The 20720-nt window shown below is 42.5% G+C and overlaps 1 protein-coding gene across 9 annotated transcripts in view; it reads right to left on the bottom strand.

Moving 5' to 3' along the window:
- Positions 1–2142: 2142 nt before the first annotated feature.
- The window catches only part of RPH3AL (rabphilin 3A like (without C2 domains)), a 920330-nt gene continuing 901752 nt past the window's right edge, over positions 2143–20720 (bottom strand). For all 9 annotated transcript variants that reach the window (XM_069226390.1, XM_069226384.1, XM_069226389.1 and 6 more), the window contains 2 exons: positions 5841–6032; positions 2143–3287 (listed from right to left, as the gene is read on the bottom strand). In XM_069226390.1, the coding sequence (XP_069082491.1) occupies positions 3220–3287; positions 5841–6032 (260 nt within the window). In that variant the 3' untranslated portion in view covers positions 2143–3219. The remainder of the gene's footprint in view (positions 3288–5840; positions 6033–20720) is intronic.

Below are 20720 nucleotides of genomic sequence, written 5' to 3'. Positions count from 1 at the left end.
GGAGAGTGAGGAGGATCATGGAAGAGGGTCTGGACACCGTGGAGCATGGTGATGTCTGGCACTTGTAGAGCTTGAAGAATGAAACGATACTGTAAAACAATCAATGGCACTTGCCCACTACACTGGGCAAAAGGGAAGAGCGCCAACAGTTCTACCGAGGGCTCCACAAAAGCCTGTGCCTTCCCTGCATGTGCCCGAGCTTCAGCCACATAGCACAAGAAGTGACAGCTGTCCCTGGGCACGAATCCTACCTCCGTGGTTGTGGTAATGGAGTAAGGGGCTCAATTTCAGGTCATGAATGAAAGAACAGCCAGGAAGGTCAACCACTTTCGTGGTTGCAGGCACCAATACACCAAACTTAAACAGTATTGACATTGCATGTTTGTGTTAGATCACAATATGCACATAGAGCTGTTAAGACTATTTCTATAAGGGTGTGTTGAGAAAAAACAACTGCTGCTATCCCAACCTCTGTCCAGGTGCCCCAATATAGAAATGTTCATATAAATAGTCTAAAATATTATCAGGGACAAAATGTATCATAGATTTGTTGCATTTTCCACTTACCATTTTGCAAATGAGATTCACCCATGCTATCTTGTTTCAGGTTTAAAACAATAATAATTGATAAAATCTCAATGAAAGGTAAAGTATCCTCATCAGTGTAAACAAATACTGATAAACAACTACATAACTACAAAATAAAATGCCATTCAAGGAAAAGAAAGTAACAGAGAGAATGAGTCATTTTAATTCTTCCTGAAGGGGCCAAAACAATATAATTTTGAAAAACAAAGTAGCAACCAAAAAGACTGGTGTATAGATGTCACTAAAATATTGTTTTTTCTTTCTTTTGTTTCTTCCAGTTTTGCATGCTTGAATTGAAGATTAGAAGTTTAGAAGCATGTTTTGGATTTGTTCTGATTATTTTATACACTGTAGAAAATCTGGAAATATTAAAACATGCTTCATCCTTTAGCAGTGTTTAAATCTTTCACTGATTGGTGAAATGGCTAGCTAATACGAATCTTGCCCAACATGTACAATATGGGTAAAACACTTTGATACTCCCTTTTCTAACACAATACTATTGACAGCAAGTCAACTGCTAAACAACCCATGCTTTAAATATTCAACTCAAGGTGTAGTGAGAGGTACCTCTAAAAAGAGTGCTGTTAACAAGTGTGTGGAATAGTGGTGAAACCATGACAAAGGACTTTCCACATACCAACAACATTTATATGTGCAAGATATCCCGTTATTATGTGTGGTACCTTCAGTTAATCCTAGCTTTTTATCCAACTGAACTTTACTGCTGGGTTTTTTTAACCCATATTTACAAGTTTTACAGTAAAATTTCAAGTCCCGGAATATAAAATGTAATGTCTGTTAAAAGGTTAGGACTGATATAAAGTGACACAGTTGGAATGGGGACACTGGGGACAACAATGAATATTCGCACAACAGCATCACCTTCATGAAGTCAGACGAAGAATGCAGAAAACTAGTGCACACATGCTTAAAGCATCAAGTTTCAGGTGCCTTATAATGCAGGGTTACACATTAATTTGGTGTAATTTAAAATCTTAAATGTTTTACAAGGTAATATGCTGTTGGCAGGGTTGACCACTCCTACCTTGTTATATTATTCATTTAGGAGTTGATGAATGCCCTCCGCCTGTGTTCAGGAATTTGTTTAATAAAACATTTGAATATAGCATGCTTACCTCCGTAATCCATAAGCAGTCTTGCAAACAGACAGATTCCTGACAGTGTGCGTGAGAGGTGATGAAATGTGAGAGAGGGTAATGAGATGTGCGTGTGAGAGTGCAATACACTGACTTTTCGTGCTTAAAACAGTGTAACGTAAGCCCATTGGATACACTGACAATGGAAAGACATTGCATAGCCTGCATTACTTATCCTTTAAATTAAATATGTGCTTTATAAAAATGACTGCACAAACAACATGGTCATGTTTTGTAGACACTGGAAAAATGCAGTTTTTGCCTAGTTTGGGTCTTAGGCAGCTGAATAAACACTGAAAAGCTGTGATTTCAAAAGATATGGTAACCACTGAGAAAACAGTTCGGAAATTAACAAAAAATAAACACAAGAAACAGAAGAGCTAGATACAGGAAGTGTTATTATTTATAATATGGTTTTATTTCGTTTAACATAAAATATACAAATACAAAACCATAAAATAGTAATCTTAAACAATCCAGTGGAATAGAAAACGTAGACATCACATTCACATAAAAAGCAGTAATCAGATGTGCCATAATATAACCCGGGTGATACTGCAGCCAATAAGTGGTCGCATTTACAACTGTCTCCTTGTGACATAGACATTTTCTGTAACCTACCATAAGAAATCTGCCTTAAAGAAGGCCCCCATCTCGGAGTTTAATATTGAACTACTGAAACCAGTTTAAATCAAAAGAACAGGTCAAGCAAGGCCATTTGGTGTTACAGTATGAAGAGAAGAAGTTAACTTTTTCCAAAGTGCTCCACTATCGTGCTTGATTAAAGAGGAAATACAATTCTTATTTGGTAGAGTTGTATAATGGACCAGAATAATGTACCCCTACATCAACCACAAGGACTACATGAACTACAAAGTGACCAAGCAATTTTCTACAAAAACAAATCCAGAAAGAGCTTCCAAGACTACATGAGCTACAAAGTGATTGCAAGCCCTTCAACACTAACTGGCCCCTAATTATGATGACATGAGCAACAAAGTGATCACAAGCCCTTCAACATTAAATGGACCCTAATGACGGCAAAATGAGCTACAAAGTAATCGTGCACCCTTCAGCCTCAGCTGGTGCTTTATGATGACAGTGAGTTACAAAGTGACTGCACACCACTTCAACATTAACTGGCGCCTAATGATGACAACCAGAGCAACAAAGTGATCTGTCTCTTGGAGCAGAATCTGATGATCACAGTGGATGGAGGCTTATAGCAGAGTCTTAGTGTTGGAAACTGGCACCAGCAGTAACAAAGGAATCCAAAATTGTTATATCATATTACCATTTTCCCCAAAGATGCTAGGGTACACTTTTACCCCACCCCCTTTAATGTCATCCTCCGAAAGAATACTCCGGATGTAGACGCTGTGCTCAAATAGGCAGTCGGAGCATGTTTTTATAACAAATAAAATTAACTATAAGGTCCATATCCTCTCAAATGTTTTCACTGTAGCAGGGTTTACATCCGACGATGTTTCATTCTTGCAGGCAATCTTCCCTTACGCAATAGCTTCCGCGGATGATGTTCTTTAAAAACAAATCAATAACATTAACTGTGCTTTACTTTAATGCATTAAAGATGTTTATTGAAACATATTCAGATATTAAATGGAGGTTAAAGTACTTTTTTTGACAAAACTGCAACAAAGTATTAATTAAAATCAAATTCCAAATTTGCTATCAAAGAAGGAAATCAGAGCTGTAGCAGCTACACGGGTATATGAATAGAAAGCCTGTCAATATTATGACACATTAGCAGTGTATATGAAGAAGTATAACCAGAGATACTTGAATTTCCCCTGGTTGCAGGTTCAGAGACAAAGTTTTGATTAGTAGTAGGTTAGGGAGATGCTTAAATTCTGTACTGGGGTCAAAGCCAAATACTGATGTATTGTTTACATTTAAAGTGCAAAATGTATTTTTTGTGTCAAACTAAGGACCTGATTTAAAGTTTGGAAGATGGGTTATGAGTTACTCTGTCACAAATGTGACGGATATCCCATTTGCTGAATTACGTTGTCCATAGGGTATAATGGAATCGTAATATGGCGGGTGGGATATCTGGCATGTTTGTGATGGAATAACCCCATCAGCCAAACTCTAAAGCGGGTACTATGTGTTTTATAATATATTCTTTAAAAAAATGTCTACATTTGTTTCTCTCTCTACTTGTGTTTATGTTTGAGCAGTTACTTTGGCAGTAAATGTTCTAAATGCATTACAATTACAAATTCAGCCTGAAAGTCTATTTGTGAATAAACGTCAACTACTGGGAAAACACAAACCTATTGCTGTCTTGCCACTATGAGGGATGATGTGAAGTCAAATACTAAAATACCAAAGGGAAAAATAGAAATAGAAGGATACACATGTTCTTTATTTTTAGGATGCTTTTTCTGTCTTTAGGATTGAAGCACTTGTGCTTCTTACCTTGGATGCCACAGCCTTAAGATATCATGGTAACATTATATTAAATCATTACTGATAAGCTCAGAAGGGTGGATTTATTTGCTGGATGCTGCTTGGGGGAAAAAAACATGGGGTTAGGGATGAGTTCAGTGCCCACGCTATCCTACCTAGGCTTGCAGAGGAGATGAAGAAAGTTTCAATACAGGAATACGTCATTATCCAAATCACAAGGAGCTTAAAACCATACCTGAATCTTGTTACAAACCCATGAGAGAGAAAACTGCTTACACGATTTTGTTTCGGTTCTATCTGTAGCCTTCTTTGCTTCCTTCTAGGACAATTCCACTTAGCTGCCACAGCAATATGCCCATGTGATGAATCCTCCCCCAATCTCTATTGCGCTTTGCATTGTTTTGTACATTATATAAACTGTTCAGCAGGCAATGTAAATACCAGTTTTGATATCCATTCTTAAAAATAACAGCGTTTAAAACATAAACCTGTACTTTATTTTCTAAAGATGTTAAGCACACCGTTTAAGTCTAAAGCTGTTGAGAGTTTTTTTTAAGGTCTGCAATAAGTTAGCATAAATCTTTTTTTTTTTAATAAAAATGGATCTATCATTAGCGAATCTTCCTCTATTGTTGCTTATATGGTAACACCTATTTTACAATTATTTTTAATAACCAAATAAGATATTCTGTCTATATGTCTGTGTAGAGTTTAGGGTTGGACATGCATTTTTGTGCACCTAACTGACACTGTGGTGCACAAAACCTTTGAGAATTGGGCACTTAGAGACTTGATGACAACCTTCGGAGCATTAATGTAGAATCAGACAGTAACCTCAGACTGAACAACAAACTATATTCAAAGCAGCCTACATTTCACAAAGAGAAATATTGAGCATGTAAATATCACGGATAATCAATCACAAAATATATCCATGCAGTGTATTTACTTTACTTTGCCTGCTAAGAAAATCTCTCTCCTGGTCTAGTACAGCCCAATCGAGAGAGACTAAGACTAAACTCAGAAATATACTCCCATGGAGCTACTCATATGTCGGAAACAAATTTCGTTCTGTAAGGATTCACAGAGAATTCCAGGAGTAGCCCAGGAAAAAATGTGCATGGTTCATTTTTTGTTATGTTCTCCACGAAGAAATATTTTTACAAGTAGAAAATCTTGTCCTGCTCTCCCACTGAAAATGGAGGTGTTCCCTCATCTTAGATGTAAAATTTAACAAGCTAAGTTGGCAAACGCAGATTTTTCACATTTGCAAAAATTACGAACACTAATAAGTGATGACATTTTGGCTACAAAAGACAATTAAAATGTAAAGATGGAAGGAACGTTTCCAATGGTAGAATCGGTGATTCAGGGAAATGTAATGACTGGCATTGTCAGATTATCATGTATATTTGCTTTCCTGCTGGACTATTCTAATGGTCATTTCACTTCTTGTTTAATTCATGACCAAGTTTAAACGTTTCCTATTCAATTTATGCCAGTACAAAATAATGTATTGCTTTATGTTCTGCTGTTCTTAAAACTTCTTTCAGTACAATCCTGCAAAAGTTTATGAGAGCAAATGTTAATTGATGTCTAAATGGTCGAACATAGTGCAACATTTATGGCATTTAAAAATGGCTGAACCCATCCACTCACCAGGGGCACTCTTGCTGATGTCACTGTCAGAATCCTCATTCAGGGCATCCCCTTGGAGGCTCTCTGTGGCACTTGTGGCTCCACAGCGCTCGCTGCCAAGGCTATTCGTGCTAGCGGAAAGGGCTGGATTGAAATTGCCCATATTGGACTTGGCACTACTGGCAGGTACGGTTGTAGGCTCTGTGCTGGAAACTGCATGATAAATCCAATTTACAACGGGTATACAAATGTTCCACTTTATTAGTAGCATTAGCATTCTACAAACAATTCGCTTCAAACAGCTGTACACTGCAAATATAAAAAGGCATACGCGATTACAATATGGAACACAGAAAACACTCTCCATTGGATTCCACTTCAAAGCAACACACCATTGTTTCCGTGGAAAGTCACTCCAAAAGCTCAATAAGGCATAAAATAGTTTTGATAAATAAAATCCGGGGTCTTCAAATTGGGAGGCCCCCTGGGGGTGTGGAATGATATCAGGAGGGGAGAGGGTGGGGTGCCAGGCTCTAGCCAAGGGGAGCTTTTAGTATATCCCTGGTGAGCAGAAACATTTTGAAAAACAGCACTGAGGTTTTACTGAAAGAAGAGGGTGAAGATGAGCCACACAGTAATAGGAAATCAGCAACTGGTTTATTATTCATGTCCAGGCTGGGGGCTGGGATCAAAGGGTGGTCGCCAAATAACTCCAGCTCCTCATTTCTGATAACGAATCACACAATCAACATTTTAGTACAGCAGGTCTGCTAACATGTTGCTAATCATGTTCTGGACTGTACGATTTAATATAACTACTAGGTTTGAATTGCTTAATAAGTATAGAACTGCCACATGTGGGCTGATTTCTTGTGAAACATATGTTTTTTAGCTACCAGTGTATTCTAGTTTGGAACTTGCACTTTCGTATTTAAACTTGTAGGGATGGGCTAAAAAATTCCACTATGCAGGGGTTCGAGGTATCACACATGACATGGGGCCACTTGTCAGCTGGGCTGTCTTATTGTCCCAAAATAATGAGCAAGAATGCATATCATTTTTTCCAAAATTGTCTTTGGCGCTCCCTTACATGTTTTGGCTCATTAAATTATTTTGTTTTTTCAATTTGACATACAGGATTTATTTTAACAACGAAGTAAAGACAGAACATGGCTTCTGCAAAATCGTGACCCAAAGTGTCTGGCCTGCAATGTTATATCTTGCATATCCAGTGCGAAGTTCAAAAGTGTTATTGCTAATCAGCACTGCTTATACTTGTTAGGGTGTGTGCGCTTAGCCCCAATAAAATTATTTAATTTGCTTGCTTTAATTAAAGTTTTAGAACTGTTAAAATGTGTTTGTCATGTTGTGGGGTCCCCACAGAAAATCAATAGAAGGTACCTGCATTGCAAGGTTGGTTCATTTAATCCCTGAGATCTGAATTTCTACCAATGTAATTCTTACAGCATGTTGAAAGTTAAGAAAATCTTGTTTCCAACCTCAAACTCCTCAGATTGACAGAGGAAGCCTATAAAGTTACTAATTTACAATGAAGATGCAGGTGGCGTAGTATTTCATCCTGTTAAGACAAAAAGAGGTTAATGGACAGAGTCATCCTAGTCTAGCCAATGTAAGGGTAGTGAGCAGTGCATTATGTTTTAGTCCAATTTATATCCTATCTGTACTTCACAAATACACATGCTAGTGTAAGGAAGAAAAAGGCTATGGAAAGCTAAAGGCGAAGCACCAAAGATGTCATCAGAATGGAGCTCGAGATGCAGAAATAGATGGGTTTGGCTTAAAGATACCTTTCTCATTGAAAGATATTTAAGCCATGCTGAGCAGGAGTAACAGTGACATCTGCAGCCCAATAATAACACAACATTTAAGCAAATAGCCCTATAGATTAAAAAACAGTAAAAAAGTAATACTCTTCATTCAAACAGTTTTTCTGCTTGAATTCTCTCAACTGTCTTAAAGTATCTCTCAAATAAAAATATACTTAACAAGCTTTATCAATGACAATGTAGATTCTTCAATTGTTATGATGAAAGAACCCGGATTGTATTAAAGACATGAAGGCTAATATTATGCATGCCCCTTAAATCACTTTGTTTCCATACCAATCATGCTTTTAAAGGCAAACAATAGCCAGGAGCAAGATTTCAAACACAACACCAAATTCCATATGAACCCTTGACTATTACAGTCCTTCCTCTTTGCTCCTAGACTAATAACCTGAAATTTGAAAATGAACAATCCTTAAATTAAAACTAGAGTTAATCGTCTTAATCATTAACTTGTTCTCCTCTGAATAACAAATTATTTCACGTATGTCATAGGAAAAAAAAATGAAAGAATAGGTAACAATTAAAAAAAAAAATGTTAGCCTCTGTGTGTTCCAGAAAATCCATATTCTCTCATTATAAGACTTGGAGAATTTACATTTTATGTCAAGACCAAAGTCTACCATCAGGCATGTTCAAAGCTCCTCAAAGCTGCTTTTGAGACATGCTCAATGGATTTCAAATATAAATTTGGAAAAACTGACCCACCAGACCAATCAGCTGCTCTCAAAATGTCTTCCAAGAGTCCAGCTCCCTGAAATGCTCCTGAGGCCATTGTTCCCCTGAGTGAACTGAAAATTTAGACATTGTCCCACCTGAATAGTTAATCACAGTTCATACCCACTTAGATATTGTAGCTGTCAACACCACCATATAGGGGTTAACAAAATATATACGCAATTGATTCTCACAGTCTTTAGCAAAATCGATCACCAGACTCTCACAAACAACGCAAGGCATAATTTTGGATATGTATAAAAACTTGAAAATAAATTGAAGAAGACATTGTTTTAGTATTCCTTTACACCACCTGGCACATTATTCTCTTCCAAACCACGCACAATCAACACTCTCCTAAAAAGCAGCAAACAAAGTTAGGTTGTCAACTTCATGCTCAAACATTTCAAAGCAAAAAACTGTTTTCTGGCCAGCCTTCAAACAAGCTTAGCACCTACATCACACCCAAAAGGCAATCAAATGTATTACCTCTTTGGATTCAACCTGATGCCTTTCATGGCCCTACATACCACAGGTTCCTTGTCAAATTCCAATAACATATAACCAGCAGACCCCACAGATCCATAACAATGTATTGTTCTATATCATAAACATATACAAATAAAATGAGACAGAATGCTAGCTAGATCCACTGTGTATGCTTCCAAGGGATCCAACCCCTTACCATACACCAACAAACTAAAATGCACCTGCCACGCACCCCTTATATTTCTTTATAGTTCCAGGTGCCAAGACCCATTTAAAATACCTCTAGCCTCCCACAAAAGGCTTGCAAACTGTAAAGATCCCCTGATATCTTCCACAGAAGAAGGTTGAACACTCCGTCTAGACAAAAGTCTATTCATCTCCATCTGGGCCTACCAGAAAACCTGATAATTCATGAGGCAAAACATGTCTCCTCTTCCGCCAGTTCCAACAGACCTGAAAACCATGTTAGCCTACCCAAAAAGGAGTCATCATAATTAGTTGATTCCTCTGCTTTCTGACCATCATCAGTACTCTCCAAATCACTGAAAAAGGAGAAAAAGCATTATTCTTCAGAAAACTCCAACGGTGTATTCACAGTATTGATTTGAAAACCCAGAAATTCCAATTGTCTGCTTGGCACCATGATTGATCTTTCCTGATTTATTGATTCATTAGAAAACCTAAATTCTCAAACAAATCTATAGTCACAGACATTACAATTCTCCTGAATCCTGTGACATAACCAGAAAATCATCCAGGTACTTGATAACATGTATATCTGACTCCCTCAAGCAGGCCAACGCTCGTCTCATCACCTTCATGAAACACCAAATTGCTATTGCATAGCCAAAGACTAAACTACAGAACTGGTAAAGGTGAACACCTCATCTGAATAGGAGATAACTCTGACTCACATAATCGAAAGGTACCATAAAAGAAACATCCTTCAGATCTAGTTTTAATAGCCACTCTCCCTCCTGATGAATATCAATTAGATGATGGACTTCTTCCATCTTAAAATAACGACATTGCACAGACCAATTCAGATCTCTTAAATGTATCACTCGACACCAGCCTTTGTCCTCCTTCTTATCTAAAAAAAAAAGCTAACTCACAAAGTCTTTAGATTTTTTCAGCACCTGTACAATAGCTCCTTTGTCTAACATCTGAGCCACTTCTATATCCACCAGAGAGATCTGATCCTGGCTAAAGGCTATCATACATGGTTCTCTGTTGCCAGAGAGAGTTCACAGACTGAATCATATACCATTGACTGTTTGCAACACCCAAGGGTTGCCTGCAATTAATTTCCAACTGACTCATCCCTCTCCTCCCACCTTTCCTTTTTGGAAGAACCAATGACAGTCTTCATTCTCACAATGAATCATAGCAGCTTGAACTGCTCTTCCTGGCTAGCATCTACCCAACCTCCTGTTTGTGAAAACACCCCATGTTAGAATAGAATCCACAGAATAATTCTGTTTCTTTTATATTCGGACTTCTGAAATCCACGGCCAGATGAACGTCTTCTTCCTCTGCCCTTCCCAAATACTCCACTGCCATCAAAGACTCTCCTTAATGAACTTTGGGCCTTCTATAAAGCAGTGAAGACCTATTGGCCAATTTCCTTCAAACACACCTTCTCCGTACAAAAGCCCTTCGAATCCTTCACAAATTCCCTCTTAGCTAATTTGCCAAGTTTGGCACCAACAAGCACCAGAATTGCTTTATGCCTTTCAAGAATTTAAGCTGCATTAGCAGCTCCCAACAAACATATTCCTCATTGGCTCCTTCCACGCAAAAAAATAATATCTACCTTCACCTCCTTACAATGTGCCTCTTCTGCCACATCTAGAATCTTTGTGAAATGACATTTCTCATCAAGACTACTGTCCTGGCACTGCTTCAGTGCCCTTTACTTTTCTTGGACCTGGACTTCTAACCAGCTTCAAAATAAAACGTGTTAAGTGTGGGTTCAGGTCTTGAGTTACACAGGCCTTATTTTTTACACCACAGGCCTCAAACACTCTGCCTTCAATTACACTTTTTACTTCTCTCTCCATAGACCTTCACATCCAGAAGGTTAAAAACTCACTAATATGATCTGCAAAGTTTGGTAGATGTCTCGGAGACATAGACCTTGGAAACTGGACTCCTCCTCTTTCACCAGTGCCATACTGACATTGTGGGACAATGGGGCAGAAAGAAACAGCCTTGCTTCCTGCCCTTCTCAGATGACACTGCTAGAACCTAGATTTTACACTGGGTCTGCAAGGAGAATGCTTCATTAACTGGCAGATAGCTTCGTGCAAAATAATAGGTAGCCTTTAAGTTAAAGAGGATATTATCCCCTTTAACAGATTAAAAACAGTATATGGGCTCACATAGGGTGACTGGATGCAATATCTGAAGGTCCTACAAAAGATGGGACACCTGGCAATAAAACCGCATGCACAAAGGCCACTTACAGCTTTTGAAAAATGGTTGTTTCTGAAGAGCATCAACAAACAACTGCTGTTAGAAATGGGGTCTTTGGTTGGTAGTCAGGTTACCCCCTGTCCAAGCAAGGACCCTCACTCTAGTCAGAGTAAAAGAGAATCACCCTCAGCTAACCCCTGCTTACCCCCTTGGTAGCTTGGAACGAGCAATAGGCTTAACTTCAGAGTGATAGGTGTAAAGTATTTGTACCAACACACGCAGTAACTTAATGAAAACACTACAAAATGACACAACACAGGTTTAGAAAAATAGAAAATATTTATCTAAATAAAACAAGACCAAAATGACAAAAATCCACCATACACAAGTCAATTTATCACAAAAAATGCAAAAAGAGTCTTCATGTAATTTTAAACACAATGCTAACGCTGTTAGTGTGAAAATGTACCTTGGGCGCGTCAAAAATAACCCCACACAGGGGAGTATGTGTCAAAGAGGGCTTACGGTGCGTCGATATCACTCACGAGCGACACCTTGCGTCGTTTCTCCTTCAGTTGGGTCGGCCTGCGTCGTTTCTTCTCTCCGCAGGAGAGCGATGCATCGATCTGGTCAGCACTCTCGGGTCCGGGCAGGCCTTGCGTCATTTTTACACGCCCAGCGGTGTTTGCGTCAGAAATCCAGCCGCACGATGATCCGAAAACAAAGTAGCGCGGGTTGCGATCTCACCAGCCTCTGTCAGCGATGCTGTGCATCGTTTCTCCAGCCGCGGGCGTCGATCTTCCGGTCACGTTGCAGGCGAGCGTTGATTTTCAGACACGAAACCAGTCGATTTTTCAGCTGCAGATCGGAGTCGTGTCAATCTTTTCCCCACACGGCGGTCTGCGCGTGGATTTCTCACTCTGTCCTGCTAGCTTCTCCTTTCAGGGTCCCAGGAACTGGATGGGCACCACTTGGCAGAGTAGGATTCTCAGCAGAGGCTCCAGGTGCTGGCAGAGAGAAGACCTTGCTGTCCATGAGACTTCAAATACCAGGAGGCCCGCTCTAAATCAAGCCCTTGGAGAGTTCTTCTCAAGATGGAAGGCACGCAAAGTCCAGTCTTTGTTCTCTAGTACAGGCAGAAGCAGCAACTGAAGGATAGCTCCACAAAGCACACTCACAGGGAGGGCAGCTCTTCTTCCTCAGCTCTTCTCCAGGCAGAGGTTCCTCTTGGTTTCCAGAAGTGTTCTAAAGTCTGTGGTTTTGGGTGCCCTTCTTATACCCATGTTGCCCTTTGAAGTAGTCTTACTTCAAAGGAAAGTCTCTCTTGATTTTGAAATCCTGACTTGCCCAAGCCAGGCCCCAGACACACACCAGGGGGTTGAAGACTGCATTTTGTGAGGGCAGGCACAGCCCTTTCAGGTGTGAGTGACCACTCCTCCCCTCCCTCGTAGCACAGATGGCTCATCAGGAAACGCAGACTACACCCCAGCTCCCTTTGTGTCACTGCCTAGTGAGAGGTGCAACCAGCCCAACTGTCAAATTGACCCAGACAGGGAATCCACAAACAGGCAGAGTCACAGAAATGGTTTAAGCAAGAAAATGCTCACTTTCTAAAAGTGGCATTTTCAAACACACAATCTTAAAATCAACTTTACTAAAAGATGTATTTTTAAATTGTGAGCCCAGAGACCCCAAACTCCACATGTCTATCCACTCCCAAAGGGAATCTACACTTTAATCATATTTAAAGGTAGCCCCCATGTTAACCTATGAGCGGGACAGGCCTTACAACAGTGAAAAACGATTTTAGCAGTATTTCACTGTCCGGACATATAAAAGGCATTACTATTTGTCCTTCCTTAACCATACATTACACCCTGTCCTTGGGGCTACCTAGGGCTTACCTTAGGGATGTCTTACATGTAAGAAAAGGGAAGGTTTAGGCCTGGCAAGTGGGTACACTTACCAAGTCGAATCTACAGTTAAAAACCGCACACACAGACACCGCAGTGGCAGGTCGAGACATGATTACAGAGCTGTTTGTGTGGATGGCACAACCAGTGCTGCAGGCCCACTAGTAGCATTTGATTTACAGGCCCTGGGCACCACCTCTAGTGCACTTTACTAGGGACTTACTAGTAAATCAAATATGCCAATCATGGATAAACCAATTACATACACATTTTGTATAGGAGCACTTGCACGTTAGCCCTGGTTAGCAGTGGTAAAGTGCCCAGAGTAACAAAAACAGCAAAAACAGAGCCCGGCACACATCAACAACCTGGGAAACAGAGGCAAAATGTTAAGGGAGACCACGCCAAGGATAAAAAGTCTAACAAATGCTTTCTGAAATGTACTCTTTCCCGTCATCACCTCCCCTGACGGAGAAATTCCTTGGCAAAAAGCAGTGGGAGACCAAGATAGGGCGTGCGTTCACACAAAAGGAATGGGAGGACATATTTCACATGTTCCCAGCAAAGAAACAATGAATAAAATAACAAAATATTGGCTTGGAGGTGGATGTCTTGAGCACACCAGGGAATGTTTGAGGTGCGCCAGGGACCCTTCTTTATCTTTTTTGGGACTGCCCTAAGTTTGCCCGATATGTAGAGGCAATTTTGAAAGATATTCATAACACCTTTGACACTGAAATCCCCTGCTTCCCAGCAAAAACGATTTGGAGTTTGCCAGATAGACCTTCCTTCTGGGGACACTGCTTGGACACCTAACCACACAAACTGGTTACACATGATTTGATATATGTTTGGTATGGATAAAATAATGTACTTCCTAGAATTTAAAGTGGATATGTTTCAAGAAATGTGGGCATCGATCATAGTACTTCTATCTACTGTGTGTACTGAATTAACCTGTCTTAGGTATCGCAAATTACAACATATAGCAACACACCTGACCCTGGAGATACAGGAGGCAGGACTGCCCTCCTTGACAAGGGAGGCACGCATAGGATTTCCTTCTGCTTGAACATCACTGGGGAGGATAGTGGCAATTTTATGCATCATTGAGTCTCGTGTAAATAGGAGTGGGTGGCTACTGGGTGCTTTAAGGTAACCCATCTCCTTTTATTCCATTATTTTTTTTTCTTCCTTTTCCCTCTTGCTTCTTATTCTCACCTATACTTTCCACCAGCCTCCGGGCTGTTGGTGGTGATACTATACAAGCTTCAAAATTCAATAAATAGAATTGATTCATAAACTCACCAACATGGGCCAAAGGCCACCACTCTGCACTATGTGGATGACAAATATCAGAAGGATTAAACATCAACTGTTTACTACTAATCGTAGCATTCTCTGTAAAGGCATAGGTTGGATGAACATGACAGCAAATGTGGCTCCTCCCGTGCTCTTCCTAAAATCCTGCAGTATCCTTGCTGCTACACATCAAAGCTATGCAGACGGAACAGATCCTGTGATAGGTTCAACCTGGGCCTTTATTCCGAGGACCTCATCCGAGGAGTTGAGATCAGGACCAGGGAGTGACTGCGGCTGGGTCTGGAGGTGCAGCTGGAGTGATGCAGCCTGTCGAGGCTGTGCAACAGGCATGGTTGGCCACAGACCGGCAGGCCTGTGGATTGGGCACAGCTGGTACGCGGCCACCTTGACAGGTCACGCCTGGGACTGGAGTGCAGGAGCTACCCCATTGAGGCCTGCGGGTCCAGTGCGGCTGATCTACACAGCGCCGCATGGATTGTTCTGCTGCCTGGACTGCAAGAGGTGCCAAAACTACCATAGGCCGGTCTTTTCCCTGAGATGCATCACTATGGGGGCCAATTAATGAGCATGAGTGAAAGGTGAGTGTGCTCCCCACAAATACGATGGTGCCCGAGTAGGGGACTGACTTTAGGATGACTCAGGAAGTTGATCTGCAAAAAATCATACGGTGCCCAGACTTTGTGGAAACCCGTATTGAGGGACACTGTCAGGCATTTTAGAGGTACTTTTATGATCAGGACTGCTGGTAGGGATTGTACTGACTTCCCGGTCTCTTGGGTTCCGTTGTTTCCTCACCTACTGGCTCCTGGAGAACCCTACTGCAACTAGTGAAGAGTCTACCCAGCCATAAGATGGTAGTAGATACAACAGGATTTCCAGATTCTGATTGGAACGCATTGCTCCCCTGTGTCGCAAGTGGTGGTAGCGATCCTCCCTGACCACTTGTGCCGCCTAGTCCCTGGGGCAGGCCAGATCTATGGGTAAACCATCTGGCATGGACTCTTCCTAGTAAGACACCAGACGATTCAGGGTGGTCAGTTGGCAGCAGAATAGTTATAAAACTTGATTTGGGCCTTAGGACACCTGCCTTGCATCTAGGATGTCACAACCATGGCCACTAAGCAAGAAAAACCGGATAAATTTGCCAAGCCACTCAGCTCGGACCCCTCCCACTGAAGTCCCACGGCAGTGGGGAACATGGGCCACTGGTTCCACAGCAAAACTCATGGGCTAATACAGATGTTGTAATCCAGGTTAATGAAACCTTACAGCGTGCCCTTGAGATGCAGACTGTAGCAGCTGGATCGGAGGTTACTCTCCTATGACAAGACCCAAGGAAGACAGTTGCCAACTTAGTGGAAGCAGAGGGACTAATTGCAGTAAGGGAGGCTTCTATAAAAGATATGGGCTCAATGGTCCGCAAGTTGAAAGTCAAAAACCTCGATGTCAAGATGTAATAACATTCAATTAGTGGGATTTCCCACGGGTTCAGAGTGCAGTGAAGATGTGGCCTTCCTGGAGATGTGGCTGAAATCAAAACTGACGAGTCTCTAACATCTCCTAATTTTGCGATCGAGTGCGCACATCGCTCCCTGGGTCTATGCCCAGTCCCTGGTGTGCCCCACTGGACTACCATTGCTCATTACTGAATAACAGGGATAGACACTTAATTTTCCATATGGCAATAACCTCATCAAATCTTACCTATGAGTCTTACAAAATGTCAATAATTTCAGACTACACTAAGCCAGTGAAGCAATAAAGAAGATCGTTTGATGCTGTGAAGCAAAAATTGCATGTCATGGGAGTGCACTTTATGCTGATATTTCCAGCAAAATCAAATTACTTTTTAATAATAAACCCCACTTCATCTAATCTCCTGAATAGGCCCGGTCATCCATTGAAGAATGGTTGTATCCTCTCCAGAAGGGCTGAGAAAGGGCTAGAATTCCCAGAGAAAATGTGATGGGCCTCCACCCTCGGGAGCATCGGATCAATCGTTGAATGAAGACCCGCCCAAGACAGGCAGGGACTGTTAGACCTGACATGCTTGAGGAAGTGTTCCCCCAAACTTTTTTGCTTTTTCCCGTAGGTTTTGCTGATCTTCTTTTAGTGGCATTCGGGCTCTGGGCACATTCCCACTGTAAGTATAGTGTGAAAGTGCACGCGCCCTTTTTACACATGTTGGAAAGTGGCGCTTAGGAGTGTGTGCGCACTTGCAGCAAGGGTGTTTCTGAACGTGAGCTAAGCCTGCCATTGCAGGCCTGAGAGTGCACGCTTGCACCATGGTGTTGTAAACATGGGTCCCGCCTGCCACTGCAGGCCAGTTTTTGCACACTTGCACCAAGGGTGTTTTTAAACATGTGCTAAGCCTGTTTTTGCAGGACTGTGAGAGCGCCATTGCACGTATACTCAGGTTGACCTTTCTAAATCCCCAGCCAACCCTGAGGAGACCATACACAACCAATCGGGCACCCCTAGGGTAAGTCCTGAAGGAGTGAAGCGAGTGGTAGGTGAAAGGCAGTGCAGGTACACAGAGGTATTCTCTGTCCAGATAGTGAAAGATACCTATGTGTGTTCCCCATACCTCTGAAGGTTGCTCTTCCCATAAGCCTAAAATAGAGGACTGACTGAAATCACTCCAAAATGCAAAACAGGATTGCAGTGGAGCAGCGCCATAATGTTTCTTGTCATTGGGTTCACAATGAAAAACCCCTTCCTACGGTAAAGGTGGTTTTGTCATTAATGTCTTAGAAATTCCACCTCTGGAAATTGGGCATTTCTCCACTCTAAAATTTGTTGTGTGTCTTTCTACGTGGCTCCAATCCACAATGGAGGCAGGGGGAATCTTCTGCTGGGCCAGCATACAGTAACAGTGTTACTGTCCGCTGGCCCAGCGGAAAAGTCACATCAACATTGCTGCCGGCTTGTAATAGAGCCGGCGGCAATGCTGATCTGCAGCGGGTGCACCCGTCGCGCAAATCACTGCCTGAAATTCGGGCAGTGAAATGCGCGACGGGGCTATGCCTGGGAGCCCCTACACTGCCATGCATTTGGCATGGGCAGTGCAGGGGCCCCCAGGGGCACCCCAAGTCCCCCTTACCGCCAGCCTTTCCATGGCAGTGTTTACCGCTGTGGCCATGCTGGTGGTCAGGGACTCATAATATTTGCACCGCTGCCCTGTGGATTATGACCACCAGGCTCTGGCGGTATGGCCGTGGCTATTGCGCCATGGTCATAATAGCTGGCGGAACACCGCCTGTTGGCGATGTTACCACCAGCTTACCGCTGGCTGCCAGGGTTGTAATGAGGCCCTAAATTCTGCATTCCACAACCCAATAGCAGACAGGACTGAAAGTGAGGGGAGACATCTGTAGTTCAAAGGGAGAACCTCTGAACCACCCCCAACTTTAAAGGCACAATACAGTGTAACTACTGGTGCCATACATCAGCCGGGCAGAGATACACTTGTGGGGACATAGGACCAGAGAACCTTATCAGCATGGTGCACGCTGCCAGAGGAATCTGTTGTGCACAAGGAGGATTACTGTCATTGGAAAGGACCGCGCAACCTTCCTGAATAGTGGCTGGCCTGGCCTAACTACCTGCTGCTGTTTGGCACCCTGAATTGTGCTCTCCAATGGCTTGTTGGCATGCCCCCTGTTCTCTTGTGGAGGTCTCAGTGACATCAAAGACCTCCTCTGAGGGACCCACACAGACTACTTGGGACACCTGGAGTGAGGTGCCCTCATAAGAGCCCACATAATCTGCTGAATTCCAACTGTTAACGCAGTGTGAGCATGGAACTAAGAATTGTGCCTGGAAACCAGATCACCTGAAGCGGAGCCCCAAGAGCATTCCCCGCATGATGGGGCCTCCACACATATAAGCGTTTTGTTGGTGGTGAGTGGATTCACCAGTTGCGGGACCCCACTTGGCCTGCTTCAATGAACCTGCTGCTACTCTCTCATGCGACCCACCGACTGCATGCTCATTGCGTGTGGTATCCGGTTCACCAAGGTAACCCTTGGACGTGAGAGCGCACCCGTAGTAGAGCCTCATTTACCTTGTACGGCACTGCTGAACTTACGCCTGTGCATGTGACCGAAACTGTGCGACCCGTATCAACCCGCAACATGCATTGTGCCTAATTCCCAGGGAGGCACGGAACTTGTGCCTCTTTGTTGTGTGTTAACAGAACTGTCTGGTGCAACCTGTACCAACACGTACCAGGCATTGTGCCTCATTTCCAGGGAGGCACAGAATTTATAACTCTTTGTTGTGTGTGACCGGAACTCTCCGGTCTGACCCGAATCAACGTGTACCAGGCATTGTGCCCGGATTGCCTGGGTGCGACCCTAATCTCTTTTCCCTTCATTGTTATTTCCTTTTGGACCCTCCTTGTGGCGAACTACCTGCCCTCTCCTCATTTGGCTCCCGACGACCTCATGTTGCCACTTAGTATTGCCTGGACTGGGCCCGGGTGGTGAGAGTAAATTGACTGGGCTGAAGGAACGAAGGCCGAGAGCGAACAAAAGCGTGTCAAGAGACTGCACAACCTGCTCCCCGGTGCTTCGCAGAATTGGGCTGGTGCTGGAAGGCACATTACGGAATCCTTAGGTCGAACAAACTATTGCCCTCAGCTGCTTCTGCTCCCCCTCCTGGGGGTGAACTTCCCGAGTGGTGGCCAAACCCCTCATTTGCCAACTGCCTCCTAACCAGTCCTGTTACCTACCCACCCTCCCACCACCTTTGCTCCTGGAATCCTAACTAAGCATGACTCTGACGCGATCAGCCTAGTATAAGGGGGGGGGGGGGGGGGAGAGGGTGATTTCTCTCCAACCAGTGGCTGAAGGCTAGTCAGGATGAGCTGGAGAGTGGAGGAGGGCTTGGGCCACAGGGTCTGCATTATGCTATCAATTGACCTGCTGTATATCAGTTGAACTGCATTTCAATGCTGCATGCATGTGTGTTCATGAGTGTGTTCCCTATGAACCTGCCTGATATTCGGGGCAGCATGTATCAGTGCTGAGTGAGAGCGGGAGTGACTGCCTGAGTACCGGCTGTCCTGTTTCATAAAATGGAATCTCACACATTACTCAAACCAAACAAATTGTAGCTCACAAAATTCTCAATTTAAGACACACCACGTTGTAAATGTCTGAATAGTTTTTAGCTGTGAAGGAGCAGCAATGAAAAGAGGAAGGACTGGGTTGGTCAAGAGCATTTGGTGCTCTATTTTGGAATTTTGATCCTGTTTTTTAAGCTGTTTCGAGTGGCAATAAGAAGACTTATTAAAGTTGATGGTAGCTTCTTTTCTTTTTACATAAAACCTGCTGTCTTTCAGATTTCATTTAATTTATGTGTAAATTTTTTATAAATTATTTTTATTTTATTGGCTTCTGTAAATCCAATACAATTCTGAAACATTTTGGTAATACAACAGTATGAAAATAAAGAACAATCCCTGCCATCTCTGAACAATTGACATGTGAGATCTTCATAATCATGCTGAACATGACATCCTAGTGTATGAAGCGATAGTCTATCTTCTGTGAACTCTGCTTGCATTATCCTAAAGCGCTCCTGTCCAGTTGAACAGGCTCTGGTCTTAACATCTCTTTTATTTACTTTACCCCTCCTCATCCGTTGTGCTCTCTATTGTCTCCCTTGCCCTCCCTTCAAATTACCATGTCTCCCACATTTAGAGATCTTCAGCTGCCTCATCATTTTGTCATTTTCTGAGGTGAATTTCTTCCGCCACCATTCATTCCGCAACATCCCTTTTCCATCCACCCATACTCAGACCCATTGGGCCCATCCATGCAATGGCCACCCTTGGTTTTGTCAGCAATAGTACCAGTTGACTGAACTTGTGCTGTCTAGAGAGGGTAACGCCATGCTAAATGTAGAAAGGTAGCTTTTTGTTCATGGCAACGGTAACAACTGCTATATCTGTCAGAGTCTATCCTGTGCAGAAATGTGAGGGTAATATATGTGTGATGTAAATAGTTAAAGTGCACAAGTTTAAAGCTTGAATTACAGGATACCGTGCGGACTTGGGAGCACACCCTCTGCCAAACTGTGTTCTCTATTGGTATCCCCAGTTCTTTCCAGGCAGATCTGGCCAGGAACTGTGTTTTAGGCTTATCTGCTACCATAGCTGTATAAGAGAACAAGGGACTCATGAAGAG

Source organism: Pleurodeles waltl, chromosome 3_1 (genome assembly GCF_031143425.1).
Source record: "Pleurodeles waltl isolate 20211129_DDA chromosome 3_1, aPleWal1.hap1.20221129, whole genome shotgun sequence".
Lineage (NCBI taxonomy): Eukaryota > Metazoa > Chordata > Amphibia > Caudata > Salamandridae > Pleurodeles > Pleurodeles waltl.
This window is presented reverse-complemented; position numbering and strand designations above follow the sequence as displayed.